The 15806-nt window shown below is 40.8% G+C and overlaps 1 protein-coding gene across 11 annotated transcripts in view; it reads left to right on the forward strand.

Moving 5' to 3' along the window:
- The window catches only part of LOC140190944 (probable E3 ubiquitin-protein ligase HECTD4), a 292655-nt gene extending 278187 nt beyond the window's left edge, over positions 1-14468 (forward strand). For 10 of the 11 annotated variants that reach the window (XM_072247927.1, XM_072247930.1, XM_072247924.1 and 7 more), the window contains 4 exons: positions 3811-3977; positions 5722-5917; positions 8362-8584; positions 9863-14468. In XM_072247927.1, the coding sequence (XP_072104028.1) occupies positions 3811-3977; positions 5722-5917; positions 8362-8584; positions 9863-9999 (723 nt within the window). In that variant the 3' untranslated portion in view covers positions 10000-14468. The remainder of the gene's footprint in view (positions 1-3810; positions 3978-5721; positions 5918-8361; positions 8585-9862) is intronic. The other variant, XM_072247931.1, reaches the window with a different exon arrangement.
- The last annotated feature ends 1338 nt before the right edge of the window (positions 14469-15806 follow it).

Raw genomic sequence — 15806 nt, forward strand, 5'->3', positions numbered from 1 at the left:
CATTCACTCCTATTGTAAGCCATGTTGCTTGTCTTGTTGTTAATTTTCACATTGTAAATCTCAAGGCCACTCAATCCTGAGACACTCTCATCATTATCAGATTTTTTCATCAATAGCATGCAAATTAGTGTTCTTTTTTGAAACTACAACTTGACTTTTTAACTTTTTCTCTTCCTGAAGAAAGTCCATTTATTTTTGTCTGCCCAACACGCTGTTTGTATGTGTCCTACTTTGTTGCATTTTCTGCAAGTTTCACCTTGAAACCTGCATTGATCTGGTGTATGTTTCCCCCCGCCCCGCTACAACAGTAACACGATTTGCTCGGCCAGGCATGTTTTTATTTAGATATTGCAGTTTTGTTCACACTCACTTGCATTCCTGGTTGCAATTCAACTGCGTCTCTGACTGCTGTGTCCATTGATATAGCGACTTCAACTGCTCTTTTAAATGTGAGTTGTGCTTCGGTTATGAGACATTTTTGAATGCTTTTTTGTAAGATTCCATGATTCTTGCATGATCTCTCAATGCATCTTTAAGCCCATCACTGAACTCTCAACGCTTTGACAATTTCTTCAGTTCAGCCACATAAGCTAAAATAGACTCCCCTTCCTTTTGATTCTGCTTATGAAACCTAAAGCATTCTGCAATCAACAATGTCCTGCATTACTTTCACAATATCAGCAAAGCTCATTTTGGTTGGTTGGTTGGAGCAGTTAAACTTCCAAACAAACTGCATGTTTTTCCATATATTAAATTCAGCAAAACTGACATTGGTTTTTCATTGAGACCCGACGTAGGTTGGGAGACCGTTTCACCGAGCACCTACGCTCCATCCGCCAGAAGAAGCAGGATCTCCCAATGGCCACCCATTATAATTCCACTTCCCATTCCCATTCCAGTATGTCAATCCATGGCCACCTCTACTGTCACAATGAGGACGCACTCAGGTTGGAGAGACAACACTTTATATTCTGTCTGGGTAGCCTGCAACCTGATGGCATGAACATCGATTTCTCGAACTTGCAGTAATGGCACATCTGCCCCCATCCCCTGAAACCCCCTTATACTGTGCCTCTGTGGAAACCCGGCTCGTTAGCCCCTCACTAACAGCCACTGGATTCCTCAGCGATGAACCCACCTTTCTCTAGCTCCATCCGTCTAGGATGTATACAGCTTTGGTCCTGCCGAATCCATGATTTACTGTCCCCAGGAGGAAATAACAGATCATACACTGCATACAATTAAAAATAAGTACATTTAAGAATAAATGAAAGAAAAAACAAAAAGGCCCATCACTTTTAAACAGTCAAATGCGCATTTAAGTTGGAACTCATCTTGAATTTGTCTGTCAATTGCATGCTGGACCCTCAGTCTGAGTGAGAGCACACACCACCTTCCGAATGTTGCTCCAAATCCATCTCGAACAAACCACAGGAGTATTGCATCTTCCTTGTTGAAGCTGCTCATCTGCACAAAGCACATTGTACAACAGGGGCGGCATCCGCAGCCATTTTTCCCCGTCTTCTTCTAGCTCCCACCAACAAAGAACTTCAACCCAACATTCTCCAGAACCTTCTCCCAGTTCCACTATCCTGACTGGCTGACAGCACATTCCTAAGTTTAATAACAAACTTGTCATCTTGGCTGAAACTCAAAACAAGTTGAAAGCAGAACAGGCTGCTCGTACAGAACTGTTAAAATGAAATACCTACAGCATAGCAGTAAAAGTCTTGACCAGGGTGTCACATCCTTTTCCCTCTCTCACCTTATCTCCTTGCCTGCCCTTCACCTCCCTCTGGTGCTCCTCCGCCATTTTCTTTCTTCCATGGCCTTCTGTCCTCTCCTATCAGACTCCCCCTTCTCCAGCCCTGTACCTCTTTCACCAATCAACTTCCCAGCTCTTAACTTCATCCCTCCCCCTCCGGGTTTCACCTATCACCTTGTGTTTCTCTCTCCCCTCACCACCTTTTAAGTCTACTCAAATTTTTCTCTCCAAACCTGCCGAAGGGTCTCAGACCAAAACGTGGACTGTACTTTTTTCCATAATTGCTGCCGGGCTTGCTGAGTTCCTCCAGCATTTCGTGTGTGTTGACTGGCTTTTCATTGGCTATTTCATTTGCTTCAAAATACTGCTCAATTCATTCAGGGTAGATGATCCAGTTATCTGTTGTGCAATTGAGCACATCTATCTTTCCGATGCAGCTAGCCATTTCTGCTTTCTTAAGTTTATTATTATCACCCAGTACTCACTGTTTATTTCACTGTGAATTTCATTTGCTTTCTACCCTACTTTTAACTCAAACATTTTTCTCACCTTGCAAAGAAAATAAAATTGCTTCACTTTGTTTTTACTTCAATATGTCTCTTCCCTTGCGAAGAAAATAAACATGCTGCACTACAGCAGGTAAGTAGCCATCTTGGGTTTATTTTACAACTTACTCATCACCACTGTTATGTTTTGTAACTCCAAAACATAAAACTAATTGAAAGAAAAACAAGGGACCCCATGGATAAACATGTCTACTTCATTTTTACTTTAGTGAAGCACACATTTATGATGTGGTGGCATGATAACAAATGTCATTCGCATCTTTTTTATAAAACACTGGCGTGTCTCAAGGCTGTGTGCTGAGCCCTCTTCTGTACTCCCTTTTCACCTATGACTGCGTTCCTGTACATGGTTCTAACTCCATAATCAAGTTCGCAGGCAACACCACGATGGTGGGCCTGATCAGAGAGGATGACGAGACGGCCTACAGGGATGAGGTCCAGCACCTGGCCGCGTGGTGTGCCAACAACAACTTGGCCCTTAACACCCAGAAGACCAAGGAGATCATTTTGGACTACAGGTATGCTAGGGCCATACTCACATCCCCATCTACATCAACGGAGCTGTAGTGGAGCGTGAATCAAGCTTCAAATTCCTTGGTGTCCACATTTCCGAGGATCTCACCTGGTCCCTGAACTCCTCCATCTTGGTCAAAAAGGCGCAACAGCGCCTTTATTTCTTACGGAGCATCAAGAAAGCTCACCTCTGTCCCAGGATACTCATGGGCTTTTACCACTGTACCATTGAGAGCATACTCACTAACTACATCTCAGTGTGGTATGGCAATTGTCCCGTATCGGACTGCAAAGTACTCCATCGTGTGGTGAAAACTGCCCAGTGGATTATCGGCACCCAATTGCCCACCATTGAAAACATCTACCATAAACACTGCCTGGGCAGGGCGAAAAGCATTATCAAGGAATCATCTCACCCTAACCATGGACTTTTTACTCTCCTCCCATCTGGTAGGTGCTACAGGAGCCTCCGCTCCCGCATCAGCAGGCACAGGAAGAGTTTCTTCCCAGAGGCTGTGACCCTGCTGAACCTCACATCACAGCGCTAAACAGTATTGCACCCATATTGTACTGTCTCAGTACTTTTATATTTGTGTGCTGTAGCACTTACTTTTTATTTGCAGTTATTTTGTAAATAACACTATTCTTTGCATTTCTGGTCAGATGCTAACTTCATTGGCTTTGTATCAGTACTCGGCACAATGACAAAGTTTAATCTAATGAATTATGTAAACAACAAAAATGCTTAATCAAACATATTTATTACTCAAATATTACTGAAATATTTAAATACATACCTCTTGTGTATTCAAAGATCAGGTTTTTAGAGTTCAGGTTATCTTCCCTACTTTCCTTACCTGTATGGATCATGTGGTGTAAGATTGATGCATGTTTGCAGGAGAGGTGGGATAATTCCTTTAGTGGTGTGATAATGACATGCTGTTTGCATGTTTTTTATAATTCCAGGTTAATGATGAGACAGAACTTGAGGCATTGTGTGCTGAAGTAACATCACACCACTTGACTACAGAGAGTCCCGACTCTCCCAACAAGCCAAGCTGTAAGTTCAGCTACATTACCATGACAGGCGAGGAAGTGGAACTGTGTCCTGGAGGCAGTGATATCACCGTTGTGTGAGTAAATGTTAAGATCTAATTAAAAGCCTAATTTAAACTCCTAATCCTGGTGTTTTGAATTCTGTCTTTTCGCTGGACACAAATTGCAATATTTTTCTCACAGTAGATTAATCATTTATCAGGAATCTTCGAGCAGTTTGTATCTTGATAGTTTGCCACCTTGTTATTGTCTAGGTGAACATAAGAGAAATTTATAAGGCATAGTAAGAATTAACTAAGCACACAATATAATCCATCATGGCTGAATTTAGTGTCATAAGAAGCAAATGTTTCACATTTGCTGAAAACAATTTTGGAAGAGTGGAAATGGTTCCTACCATCACCCTCTTTCACTTAGAAGTTCATTTTGGATGTTGTCAAATAACTTTATTTCTAGTAGTAGCAGTAACGTTTACATCATATTCCATATAGTGAAACATTTTAGGGAACCTATATCAGCTTGCAGAGTTGGTGGCAGTCTCGTTGAGAACTTTTGAGATTTCAGGTCCCCTTTCAGAAATTCAGCTTGGCAGTCGCTTCCAACTGAGTCATTCAGCATTTACCATTTGGCTTCTTATAGAAAACTGCTTGAAATGGCGTTGCAGAAAGGCACACATGTTTTGCTGTTGCTTTAGTATTCTTCACTCCAGATCCTGAAAATAATATGTAGTCATTGCCACTTGTTGTGTTACATTTTGTGGGAGGTTGTGGAAGGCACAACTGGAACCTCCTCTTTGTTCATCCTTGCCTGAAGACCACTATTGTACTGAATCAACTTCTTAAAATGCTTTTGGAAAATATTTTTTTTAAACCTGCAGATACTGTAAATCCACAATTTAATTTTTTGTTAGAACTAAATTGATGATGGAATTAAATGCCCAGTAATGTTTGTAATTCAGTTAGATATGAACCTGATCAAGTGTCTTCTTTAAGAGCATGAGGAGGCTGTCAGGAAGTCAGGGACAGAGTTCAAAACAAAGAAAAGGTTCTCTGAACCATCCTCTACCTAGTATCATCATCAGAGGAGGGCAAAACTCAAATCAGGGAGTGGAAAAAAATGAGACATGCAGGTTTGGGGAAAGGATACACTGGAGGTGGTTACAGTGTTCATGAAGAAGAAAATGATAAATTAACTGAGGGCCTATGAGAAAAAGTGCTTTAAAATCACTTTCCATTGATACTGGAACTGAAGTGAAATACCACAACATTGCTGTTGCTGGATGATATGGGTGCAGGATTTGAATCTACAGGTGGACTGTTGGGTGCAATGATGGGTAGACTCAAGCATCTGTCTCGTGGGAGCCAAATAAAAGTTTTATCCTACATGATGCTTTTTGCACTTTTTGTTTTCTTTGTACTTTATTGGGTTATTAAACTGAGGTGAAATTTAAAAAAAAAAAAGAGCATGAGGAGACGATAAGCAGAGGAGGAAAAGATTTGGTTTAAGGATGGTGGAGAACTGGTACAATCAGAAAGGAAACAAAAAGTACTGAAAACCTGAAATAAAAACAGTGGTGGAAATATTCAGCAGATTAAGCTGCGTCTGTGAGAAGAGACATGGGTGTAATTTTTTGGGTCAACGGTGCTGCCTGACCTGCAGAATTATTTCTTATGTTCCTTGTTTTTTATCTTGGATACTACAAATTCTTTCTGATCAGCATTTCTCTTAACTCATACTATTGTTGTTCTTTCTATTAAATGCTGAGTGTTGATCCATTGGCATATCATCTGTTCCTCACCAATTTTTATTTAATTTGAACAGCTGGGAAAATAAAGATGCCTATGCTGCTGCGATCCGAAATCTGAGAATGCAGGAAATTGAAAACACTCACTGCATGACTGCAGTGCGGGCTGGGCTGGGCTCCATCATTCCCTTACAGCTGCTGACATTGCCAACACCCCTAGAGATGGAGCTGAGGACATGTGGTCTGCCCTACATCAACCTGGAGTTTCTGAAGGTACTCACCGTGTAAACATTTGTCAGTTAGTTCTCAGGTCAGGAAAGCAATCTCTCCTCAACACACAGCAAAGTTTGGGCATCTCAGTTTCCATAACATTTGTACTTGGAATTTGGAGTCGTGCAGTGTGACATTGTTTCAAATCTTTTGAATATAACTCCAGTCTGCCTGTGAGGGATGCAACTTGAGAAATTGTCAACCCTGAGTGTACTGGTGGGCAGGGAGCTTTCCTCAGCAATAACCTTGAAAAGTTCTATCCATTTATAGCTTTTTAAATCATATTGTTATCTCACTTGACTCTAATTTTGCTGTTAATATTGAGTTTCAGTTACCAGGTGACTGATAAATCAGTATTTAAGCGCACATTTCCTCTAGTTTACTCTTCTGGCACTGCACAGTCTTCGTTAGCCATTAGCTTTAGCCGTTGGTCACATTTTGATCCCGTCAGTCCTGATAATGCACGATATAGGGAGATGAGAGGAAAAGCACCTCTGATTGAGCTATAAGTGGAATAAGTTCACAGAACATGGAAGGAGGGCTGCCTTCTGAGTTTGTGCCCCACCATGCTGTTGAGTAGTAACTCTTCAGACAGGTGAGTCACAGGATCAATTAGCAATGTGTACAACAGTGTCTCAATCCCAAAAAATAACTTTTAAAAATCCATCTGGCCCCTTCCAAGTCTTTAAAACGGTTATCTTTTCTATGCCGTGATTGCAGATACCTGTGCATTCCAAATTCTAACCAAGCCCTGCAAAGCTAAGTCTCACGTTTACAAAACAAATTGTGATGTTCACCATTCAGTGCCCTGCTTTGTGCAGAGATGAGCAGTGCTATTCATTGGCACTAATTTTACTTTCTCAGCCTATTAATCAAATTGGACAACATGCCAGTTACTGACTTCTAGACTCCCAATTGATGAATGTTTTGAGTGAAGCCTGTCACTTGCTAGCTTGAAGACCACTGTTTTCTGAAGCTTTACATGTATTTATCTCTGCTCCTAACTACTTTTTAAAATTGGAACTTAGTGTTGATAGCAGAACCTGATACCTTTTTCAAAATCAGTCGCTGCACTAACCAACCGATCTCAGTTAACAGATGCTTGAATCTGAACTCTGACATTTCCTTTTGGGGTTTAATTCTAAGTTGGTTAAGTGCCAAGCTATTGCTGATATTAAGAAAAATTGAAAATATCTTTACATTCATTAAAGATTAGCTTCATTTGTCATATATACATCGATATATTGGAATATACAGTAAAATGTGTCATTTGTGTCAAAAGTCGACACAGTCCAAATGTGTGCTGGAGGCAGCCTGTGACCCCAGGCTACGGTACCAACATAGCGTGTCCACAACTTACTAATATGTGGGAAGAAACCAGAGCACCTGGAGGAAACCCTCATGGTCACAGGGAGAACAAACAAACTGTCTACAGGTGGCGGTGGGAATTGAACCTCGATCGCTGGCACTGTCATACCATTGTTAATTGCTCGCTACCACGCTGCCATTGTTAGATAGTCAAATAAAATGAAATGTTTAGAATTTAAAACACATTGTACATGGGGGAGAAAGTGTCTCGCAGATGTTAATATTCAGCATTGTTTAATGTCATTTCCAGTACAGAGGTGTAAAGAACAAAATAATTGTTACTCCAGCTCTGATACAGCACAAAAAATATAAAATAAGAACACAATAACAATATAAAAAATGCAATGAATATAAATACGTAAGATAGCTTATATACATTGTATGTCCTTAAAGTGGTGTTAGGTAAGCGCTATCTGTACATAAGGTGACTGACAGGAAATGATGAAGTAGTGGTGGTTGGGAGTGTGAAGGGATGCAACCTTACTACTTGGGGAAAGTAACTGTTTTTCAGTCTGGTGGCCTGCCACCCTGATGGAAGTGGGACAAACAGTCCATGAGCAGGGTGGGTGGAATGATGCATTTAATAGTTTTGACTACTTACTGTGGAGCCTTCCTCTCTGTTGCAGAACTGTTTCCATACCATGCAGTGAAATAGCATGTCAGGATGCTTTCAACTGTACATCTGTAGAATGATATACGTATAGATCCAGCTCTCTGCAGACTCCTCAGAAAGTAGAGGTGTTAGTGAGTGTTCCTGATTGTGTGAGAGATGTGCACTCCCAGGACTTTGAAACTGGTGGCTTATAGTGCTGTGTTGCCATTGTAAAGAGGAGTGGGAGTGTGCGAGTTCTCCTGAAGTCGAAAACCGTCTCCTTTGACTTGGTGACATTGAGGAGGAGGTTATTTGCCTGGCACCAGGCTTAGGCAGTCTCATCGTTATCGATGATGAATCTACTTTCTCCATGGATCCAGTTTTTAGAGTCGCCACAAATTACTTGTCCTGTTTAAGAGACTGGGTGATGATTTTTCTTTGTTGATAATGAATGCATCCTTTCCTTCACTTCTCTCCCACTTTTCAGGCTCACACCATGTACCAAGTGGGTCTGATGGAGACTGATCAGCATATTGAGTTCTTCTGGACAGCACTGGAAATGTTTACACAAGAGGAACTCTGCAAGTTCATCAAGTTTGCTTGTAATCAAGAACGAATACCTTTCACTTGTCCATGCAAAGATGGAGGTCCAGATACTGCCCATGTTCCACCATATCCTATGAAGATTGCCCCTCCTGATGGAGCTGCAGGTAACCTGATGGTTTTGATTTGTCATTCTGATGGAAACTTCATTAATTTTGCACTGTAGTCATAAATTGTAACCCTTCAGTTTTTAGACAGGGACGGACAGACAGAGTATAAGATGTAAGACAAATTGAAACAGGGTTAATTAAGTATTAAACAGGACTTGTGTTCTACAAGTGTAATAACCTAATAGGGTTACAATGCCATGGGAATGACAGAGGTAGAACTAAAAATGAGCAAGAATGAATTATAAATATTCGTACTGGCTGGTGTTTGGGAAGAAAAAGATTGGGGAGGCATGGGAGCAGTGATTAAAGGAGAATATTCCAGTATTGTAGAGAGAGGATGTCCTGGAATAAAATCGTAAGATTTTTGGAGCAGAATGAGGCCATTCAGCCTACTGAGTCTGTTCTATCATTCAATCATGGCTGCTTTTTTTCCATTCAGCCCCATTCTCCCACCTTTTCTTATAATCTTTAAACCCCTTACCAACCAAGAACCTATCAATTTGTGCTTTAAATATACCCAATGACTTGGCCTCCACAGTCCTCTGACAATGAATTTTACGAACAACTATGCACACATTGCCAAGTCTCTTGTACTAAGGAAATTAAGGACTGACGTTAAGTTCAGATGATAAAAGTGGTACATACATTCTGATGAATGACAAAACCAGCAAGGGAAAGTACTTGTGTTCGAGTGATCTCCCTGTCTCCCCCCCTTCCTTTCTCCCCACACTTACCCCTCCCCCTTCTTCCACCCCCTCACCCCCTCCCACTTCCCCTCCACCCCCCCCCCCCTATTGGAGTATGGTGTGGGAGCAAGGTTTATTCAACACGGTTTGTAGATTGGAGTCTAATTCACATTATCATGTGTTCTGTTTTCTGGTCGCTCCTGTTTGTTATATTAGGCGATTTTTGAATAGGAGTGGCCTGCAGATAATGAACACAGCAGAACTCAAACATGCCTTTTGATTTCATGTTTTATATTCTGTGTTTTTGCTCAATTTTGTTGCCGTTTGATCAATATTTTTGTGTGTGAGGGAGGGACAGGTTGATGTTTTTTCATTGAATGGGTTCCATGGTTTTTCTTTGTTTCATGGCTGTGGGGAAGGCAAATCTCAGGGTTGTACACTGCATACATACTTTATTAATAAATGTACTTTGAATCCTTTGAATATATTGTACAGGAGTAAAATACCACGTGATCAGAAAGTTTGGTTTGCAGTTACACATATTTTTTAACTTGACTGTTTTATTCCTTCTTTTCGCATTGACGCACAGGTTCACCAGATTCCCGATACATCAGGGTGGAAACTTGTATGTTCATGATCAAACTTCCTCAGTATTCCTCGCTTGATATAATGCTGGAAAAGCTCCGTTATGCCATCCACTACCGTGAAGACCCTCTCAGCGGCTGAGCAGGTTGCACCCAGAGTTTCCACATCCTTTCACAACACATGGTGATGCCCGAGAACCTCCTTAACCCTGCTTTTAAGAAAGAAATAAAGGAATTGGGGTGGAAGTACAGATGGAGTCTGAGCCATAGTCCGGAGCAGTTCATCCTGAACATGCCTCGAGCAAAATGCTTCCACTCTGGTGCAAACTTTCTTTTTGTAAATTTCCATTTCTATTGATGGACTAAAAATGGTGTGTTGCTGTCTTGTTAAGCAGCTATTCCAAGAGTGTATGGTGCTTTCACCACAACAGCAGAGTATGTTACTGTAAATTTAAAACACAAACACTTGTGTTCAAACAGAATATTAGTTGATTGTAGAATTACTGTTTTATATTTGTAATCTTAACTTTGGAGCAGAATTTTACCTACTGTCACAACTGAGGGAAAAGTTACCGCTTTTGCTTGTGAAAATTACACAGAGGACGCCAACATTCAGGATCAAGTTTGGCTTCTAAAATGTCAAATGTATCACATGCAACAGAACTGAAATGCTCCAAAGTTAATATGTTGTGATTGGTGTACAGGAAAGCTTACCTCTACCTACCCGCTAAGAAACTTTTAGTTGTAGGTGGATATGTATGAATCATGTGACCTTGGCTGCCTCCCCTTTTCTCCTTTCCCCTCCCCACCATCCAAACCAAAAGTGTGTGTACTTTTGGTATATTGGATCAGCACGTGCCAGACTTCTTCATCGAGTCTCTCAAATGTCCTTGCCTCATTTTGATGGATTCTGTCACACTGACTGCATCCTTGGCTACAAATACTTTCATGCTCTGTTCCCTGTTCTCAGTGGTTTTAAGGTGTTTTGAAATAAGAGGAAGAGCCTTGGACTAGAGCTGGACAGGGGAATTTATTGGTTATTTATTTTCTACTTATGAACAACCTGGAATGGATCAATTCAGTGGAACCTGGTGATGAGATTTGAAGTGCGTAGTATTGTGGCAGTTGACCAGAAATTTTATTTTGCATCAAGGGATTAGTTGCTGAAACAGTTGGTGGTTTTAACTCACCATTTTTGTTTAAACCTGTGTTAGACTTTCAAATTACATCCCCTGCTGGCTAAATAGTTACTCTCTGGGACACTGTTGCATTAACAAATGACTAAGATATGCGTGAGTGTGGTCTAGAATTACTTGCTTTTTTTTCCCCCCATTGTCTGCCTTCAGCACAGTTAAAGCTGGCTTCTGTCACAGCAGATTGAAGAATGGATTGTAAGCCCTAAATCAAGTCCAATTGCCATTTTTGAATTTTTATTAAATACACACTCCAAAGCAACAGCATGAACTCCAATTAATGAAAAATGAAATAATCCTGCTGTGGCTTTGATTTGAAATTTGCTTTGAAAATAGCCTGAGTTACATGCAAATCTTCACCCCGCAGTCGCATACACTGGAATTTTTGTCCTAATTCCATATGACATGGTAAGCTTCTCAAGTCTAACTTGGTGGCCGTTTTGAAATAATATTTTGTACTGTTTAATAATTATGCATGGAAGTTTCAGAACTCATTGAACAGTAGCTTGGTTAACTGTATCCTTAGTGCCATTTGTTTTAGGGCACATTGACAACTGTGCTGCTTGAGGAGATGTTGAACTGGTGTCATGGATTTGATATTATTGCTCATCATTCCCAGTGCTTTTGTCCTAGCCAGTCAACTTAATTGTGTTTAGGATTTGGAAGAGGGGAGTTAAGTAGAAGTGGAAAGCACATCGTCTGGAGTGAAAATAGCTAGCAGTCTCTGTCTGTGCAGATTACCTTTTTTGAGATATTAAAATTGAAAGGAACCAGCATTGCATTTCGTAATCTGGTTGGGTGAATTTACTGCTATCTGACGTAGAGTGAACAGCATTAATACATTTCCATGGAGAATCCCATAGAAGTCATAAATTTAGTTCTGGATTAGAATTCTTTGAATTTCTGAATGTTTTTTGATATTTGAAATGAAGACCTGTAAAGAGGAAAGGTGTTATCATTCAATTTGGCAGTGTATTGTATGTGCAGCAGTGCATGTGTGATGTTTTGTAATTACACTTCAATTGTATATATTAAAAATATTTAAGTTCTTTCTGCCCCAAATTTTATGGGTTTAAATTCGCAGATGCTTGAAACAGTGTTTTAATTCTGCGGTCATATAGTTCATAGATTATTGCTGGGTAAACTTGTGAATTGATCCAGTAGCCAAGAAGCCCTTGGGATAAATAGTTAACTGAGGGTTAGAAGGTAGAACATTAACCTCTTGCAGCTTTTTGTCCTTATGGGTTCCTAGTATGTTTATGAAAGGGGGTGGGAGCCATGTGTCATGTAGAATGTGTGGAACCTCAAATCAAGATCTACCCTGGCTAATAATCCCACTATTCCTTGTAATGGTCACTCATTCTACTTTATATTAAAAAATCGAGCTGTGAAAATGGGGTTGACAAAATAAAAGGTTTTGTTCTGATGTAATACTCATCAACATGTTATATTTATCAAGATTGCTTATAAAACTTGAACTAAAACTACCTTTAAAGTTATTCTGGGTTTAATCAGGAGCACTTTTATGGAATTAGAGCTGAAGTCACAAAAGCTTGGGCAGTTTGTGGAAAGCAGTTTATTACTGGCTATCAAGGACATGGCAAGAGAGAAGGAATAGTCTCAAGGGCCATGAATGTGTAAATGTTGCTGGATTTAATCCAGCTCTTTGTTGTCCAGGATGTTTGTTTGAAAGCTCATGGTAGGAGGCTTGAGGAATACACACACAGCTGGATACACAGTATAGTGTAATGTAATCTATTATAGGGTGTAGAGTACATCATCATTTGCTGTGCAATGGTCAGATGGCCTGTAAGTATATGAGTGAAGGCTCTGTTTAATAACTGAGTGAGTGAATGAAGGTTTTGTGTAATTATAGTTGTTTGGCAGACAGAGCGCAGAGATCTACTGCAAGGGTTGGTGCTCAGTTTATTTTTCAGTTTTCACAAATTATACACATAGTACACATGCAAGTTCTGGAATAAGATTCCTGTACTGTGAAATGTTGAGTGTGTCTACTGGACTGGTTGGTGAACATCACCTATGAAACAAGATTCAACTGATTGGGATAAATAGAATGGACAGGAACAAACTTTTGTTTACCGATACCTTTTATTGTATGAGTTGCACCCCTGTAATTAACCCTTCACTTTTAAAATAAAAAAAACACAATGACATGAATGCATTTGATAGGTTAGTCTTAATCCAGTGCTTAAATTAGAAATTGTTTTCTGTAGTTTCATGAAGTTCAAACAACAACATGGCCAGCTGTTTCTTTAGACAGATGTGCATTATATTGTTGCTTGAACAATCACTTACCCTTGTCCTTAGTTTACACTGATACCTGTGTGGATCTGGCTCTTTGTTCCTACCGTTAGAGTGATGTGCTGGTTGTGGTGATGTTAATCTGCTGCTACAACTGCTCCATTTTACTGCGAGCATCCAGAAGTTTAATTTTTAAAGACATATCAACATACAGGTGTTAATGTGCTCTGTACAGTCATTGATGTATATTTATTGCAATTATTTATGAATGCATCTTAAAATCATCTGTAATGTTGATCTTGTCTGCAGTGGTACTTAAAGCAGTGATGTATGAATGGGAATTACATTCATATTAAAAATCTGAAACATATTTTGTTCTGTAGTTGTCATTGCGAGGAACAACTACCTTTATATAGTAATAGAGGAAGCATTAAGTAATGCATCAGTGCGCTTAAGGGATTGGTGTAAATATCTGAAATGAGACATGGGGCTGTGTACAGGTAGTTGGAGAATCAGGCCAAAAGGAAGTCATAACAGGTCAGAAAGACGACAGGACTCAAGACTTCAAAGTTTGGAATGTATTTGATGATTTCTTGAAAAGTGAGATTGAATGATAAAAGGAGTTTTCATGCTCACGGCAGCACTGGGATGGCACTTATGCATGGTCCATCTTGGTATTTATAATTAGTGAAAATTTGGTCTTGCATATTTTAAAGAAGCTAATCACAATTTCATGAAAGCAACCCTCATTTATTATACTGTAAATCAGTACAGTTAGTTATCTAAACAAGAGATTCTGTAGATGCTGGAAATCCAGAACACACACACAAAATGCAGGGAGAATAACAAAGTAAACAGTTAATGTTTCGGGCCAAGATACACCTTCAGGACTGGAAAGGAAGGGGGAAGGAGGAGGGTCATCAGTGGGAAGTGATAGGCAGGTGAGAAGGGCAAGAGGCCAGAGTTGTGAAGAGGAGGAGGAAAAAAATATCAGGAGAAGTTAATGTTCAAGCCATCAGACTGAAGGCTATCCAGACTGAATACAGAGTGGTGCTGCTTCACCCTGAGAGTGGTCTCATCACAGCACAACAGGAAGCCATGGACTGGCACGTCGGCATGGGAATAGAAAATAAAATGGTTGGCCACTGGGAAATTCCACTTCTGGCAGATGGAACAGAAGTGCGTGCTTGACAAAGCAGTCCCCTAGTTTACAATGGGTCTCACCAATGTGAAGGAGGTGACCCCAACAGATCCGGAAATGAACTGTTGCCTCACCCGGAAGGACTCGTTGGGGTCCTGAATGGGCAAGTGTAGCACTTTGGTCACTTGCAGGGGAAAGTGCTGGAAGGGGGAAAATGAGCAATTCCTCTGTGTGTGGAGTCGGGGGAGGAGAGGAGAGAGCAGGTAAAGATGTATTTAGTGGTAGGGGCCCACTGGAGATGGTGGAAGTTGCAGAGGATTGTGTGGAATGCAGAGGCTCATGGGATGGTAAGCAAAGACAGGATGAAATCTATCCCTGGTAAGGTGCTGGGAAGATGTGACTGCATCCTGCAAGTGGCCAAAGTATGACACCTGCCCATTCACCACCTCCCTCACCTCCATTCAGGGCCCCAAACATAACTTCCAGCTGAGGCAACGTATCACCCGTAAGTCTGTTGGGATCATCTATTGTATCCAGTGCTCCCAACACTGCCTCCTCTACATTGATGAGATTCATCGTAAATTGGGGGACCACTTCATCGAGCACCTCCGCCCCATCCACCAAAAATGGAATTTCTCTGTGGCCAACTATTTGAATCCCTGTTCCTGTTCAGACATGGCCTCGTCTTGTGCCACAATAAGGCCACTCGCAGGAGGAGGGCCACTTCATATTCTGACTGGATAGTCTCCAGCCTTCTGGTTAAAAAAAATCCCTCCCCTTTCCCTCTTCTTCTATTCCCCATTCTGGCTTCCTCCCACTTCTCATCAATCTATCTCTTCCCCACCCCACCCCCCCCCGGTCCACCCTCCTCTCCCATTAGATTCCTTCCTCTCTAGTCCCTACCCCCCTGGCTTCACATATCACTACCTAGCCTCCTTCCCCTCCCCCACCTTTTCATTCTGGCATCTTTCCCCTTTCCAGTCCTGAAGAGGAGTTTCACCCTGAAATGTTGACTATTCCTTCATTTCCAAAGATGCTGTCTGACACGCTGAGTTCCTCCAACATTGTGTTAGTTGTCTAATTTTAAAAAGTATAAGGTTTCACAGTTCAAAGTGCTGCTGATATAATGGAATGAGACAATTTTTATCTATTTAAAAGGACTGTTTGTCATTTAGCTCAGTTCACACAATGTGCAGTGTAATTGTGTACTGTTTTGCTAATTCAGGGAACATGAAGGTATGTGGTTCAGATTTTAAAGCAACAATGGTGGTCATGAGGGGAGAGAGCAAGGTAAATGTTAATGGTAAAGATCAAAGTGCTGGTGCAATAAATTAGACAAAAAATGCCATGAGG

This window comes from Mobula birostris, chromosome 31 (assembly GCF_030028105.1).
Source record: "Mobula birostris isolate sMobBir1 chromosome 31, sMobBir1.hap1, whole genome shotgun sequence".
Lineage (NCBI taxonomy): Eukaryota > Metazoa > Chordata > Chondrichthyes > Myliobatiformes > Myliobatidae > Mobula > Mobula birostris.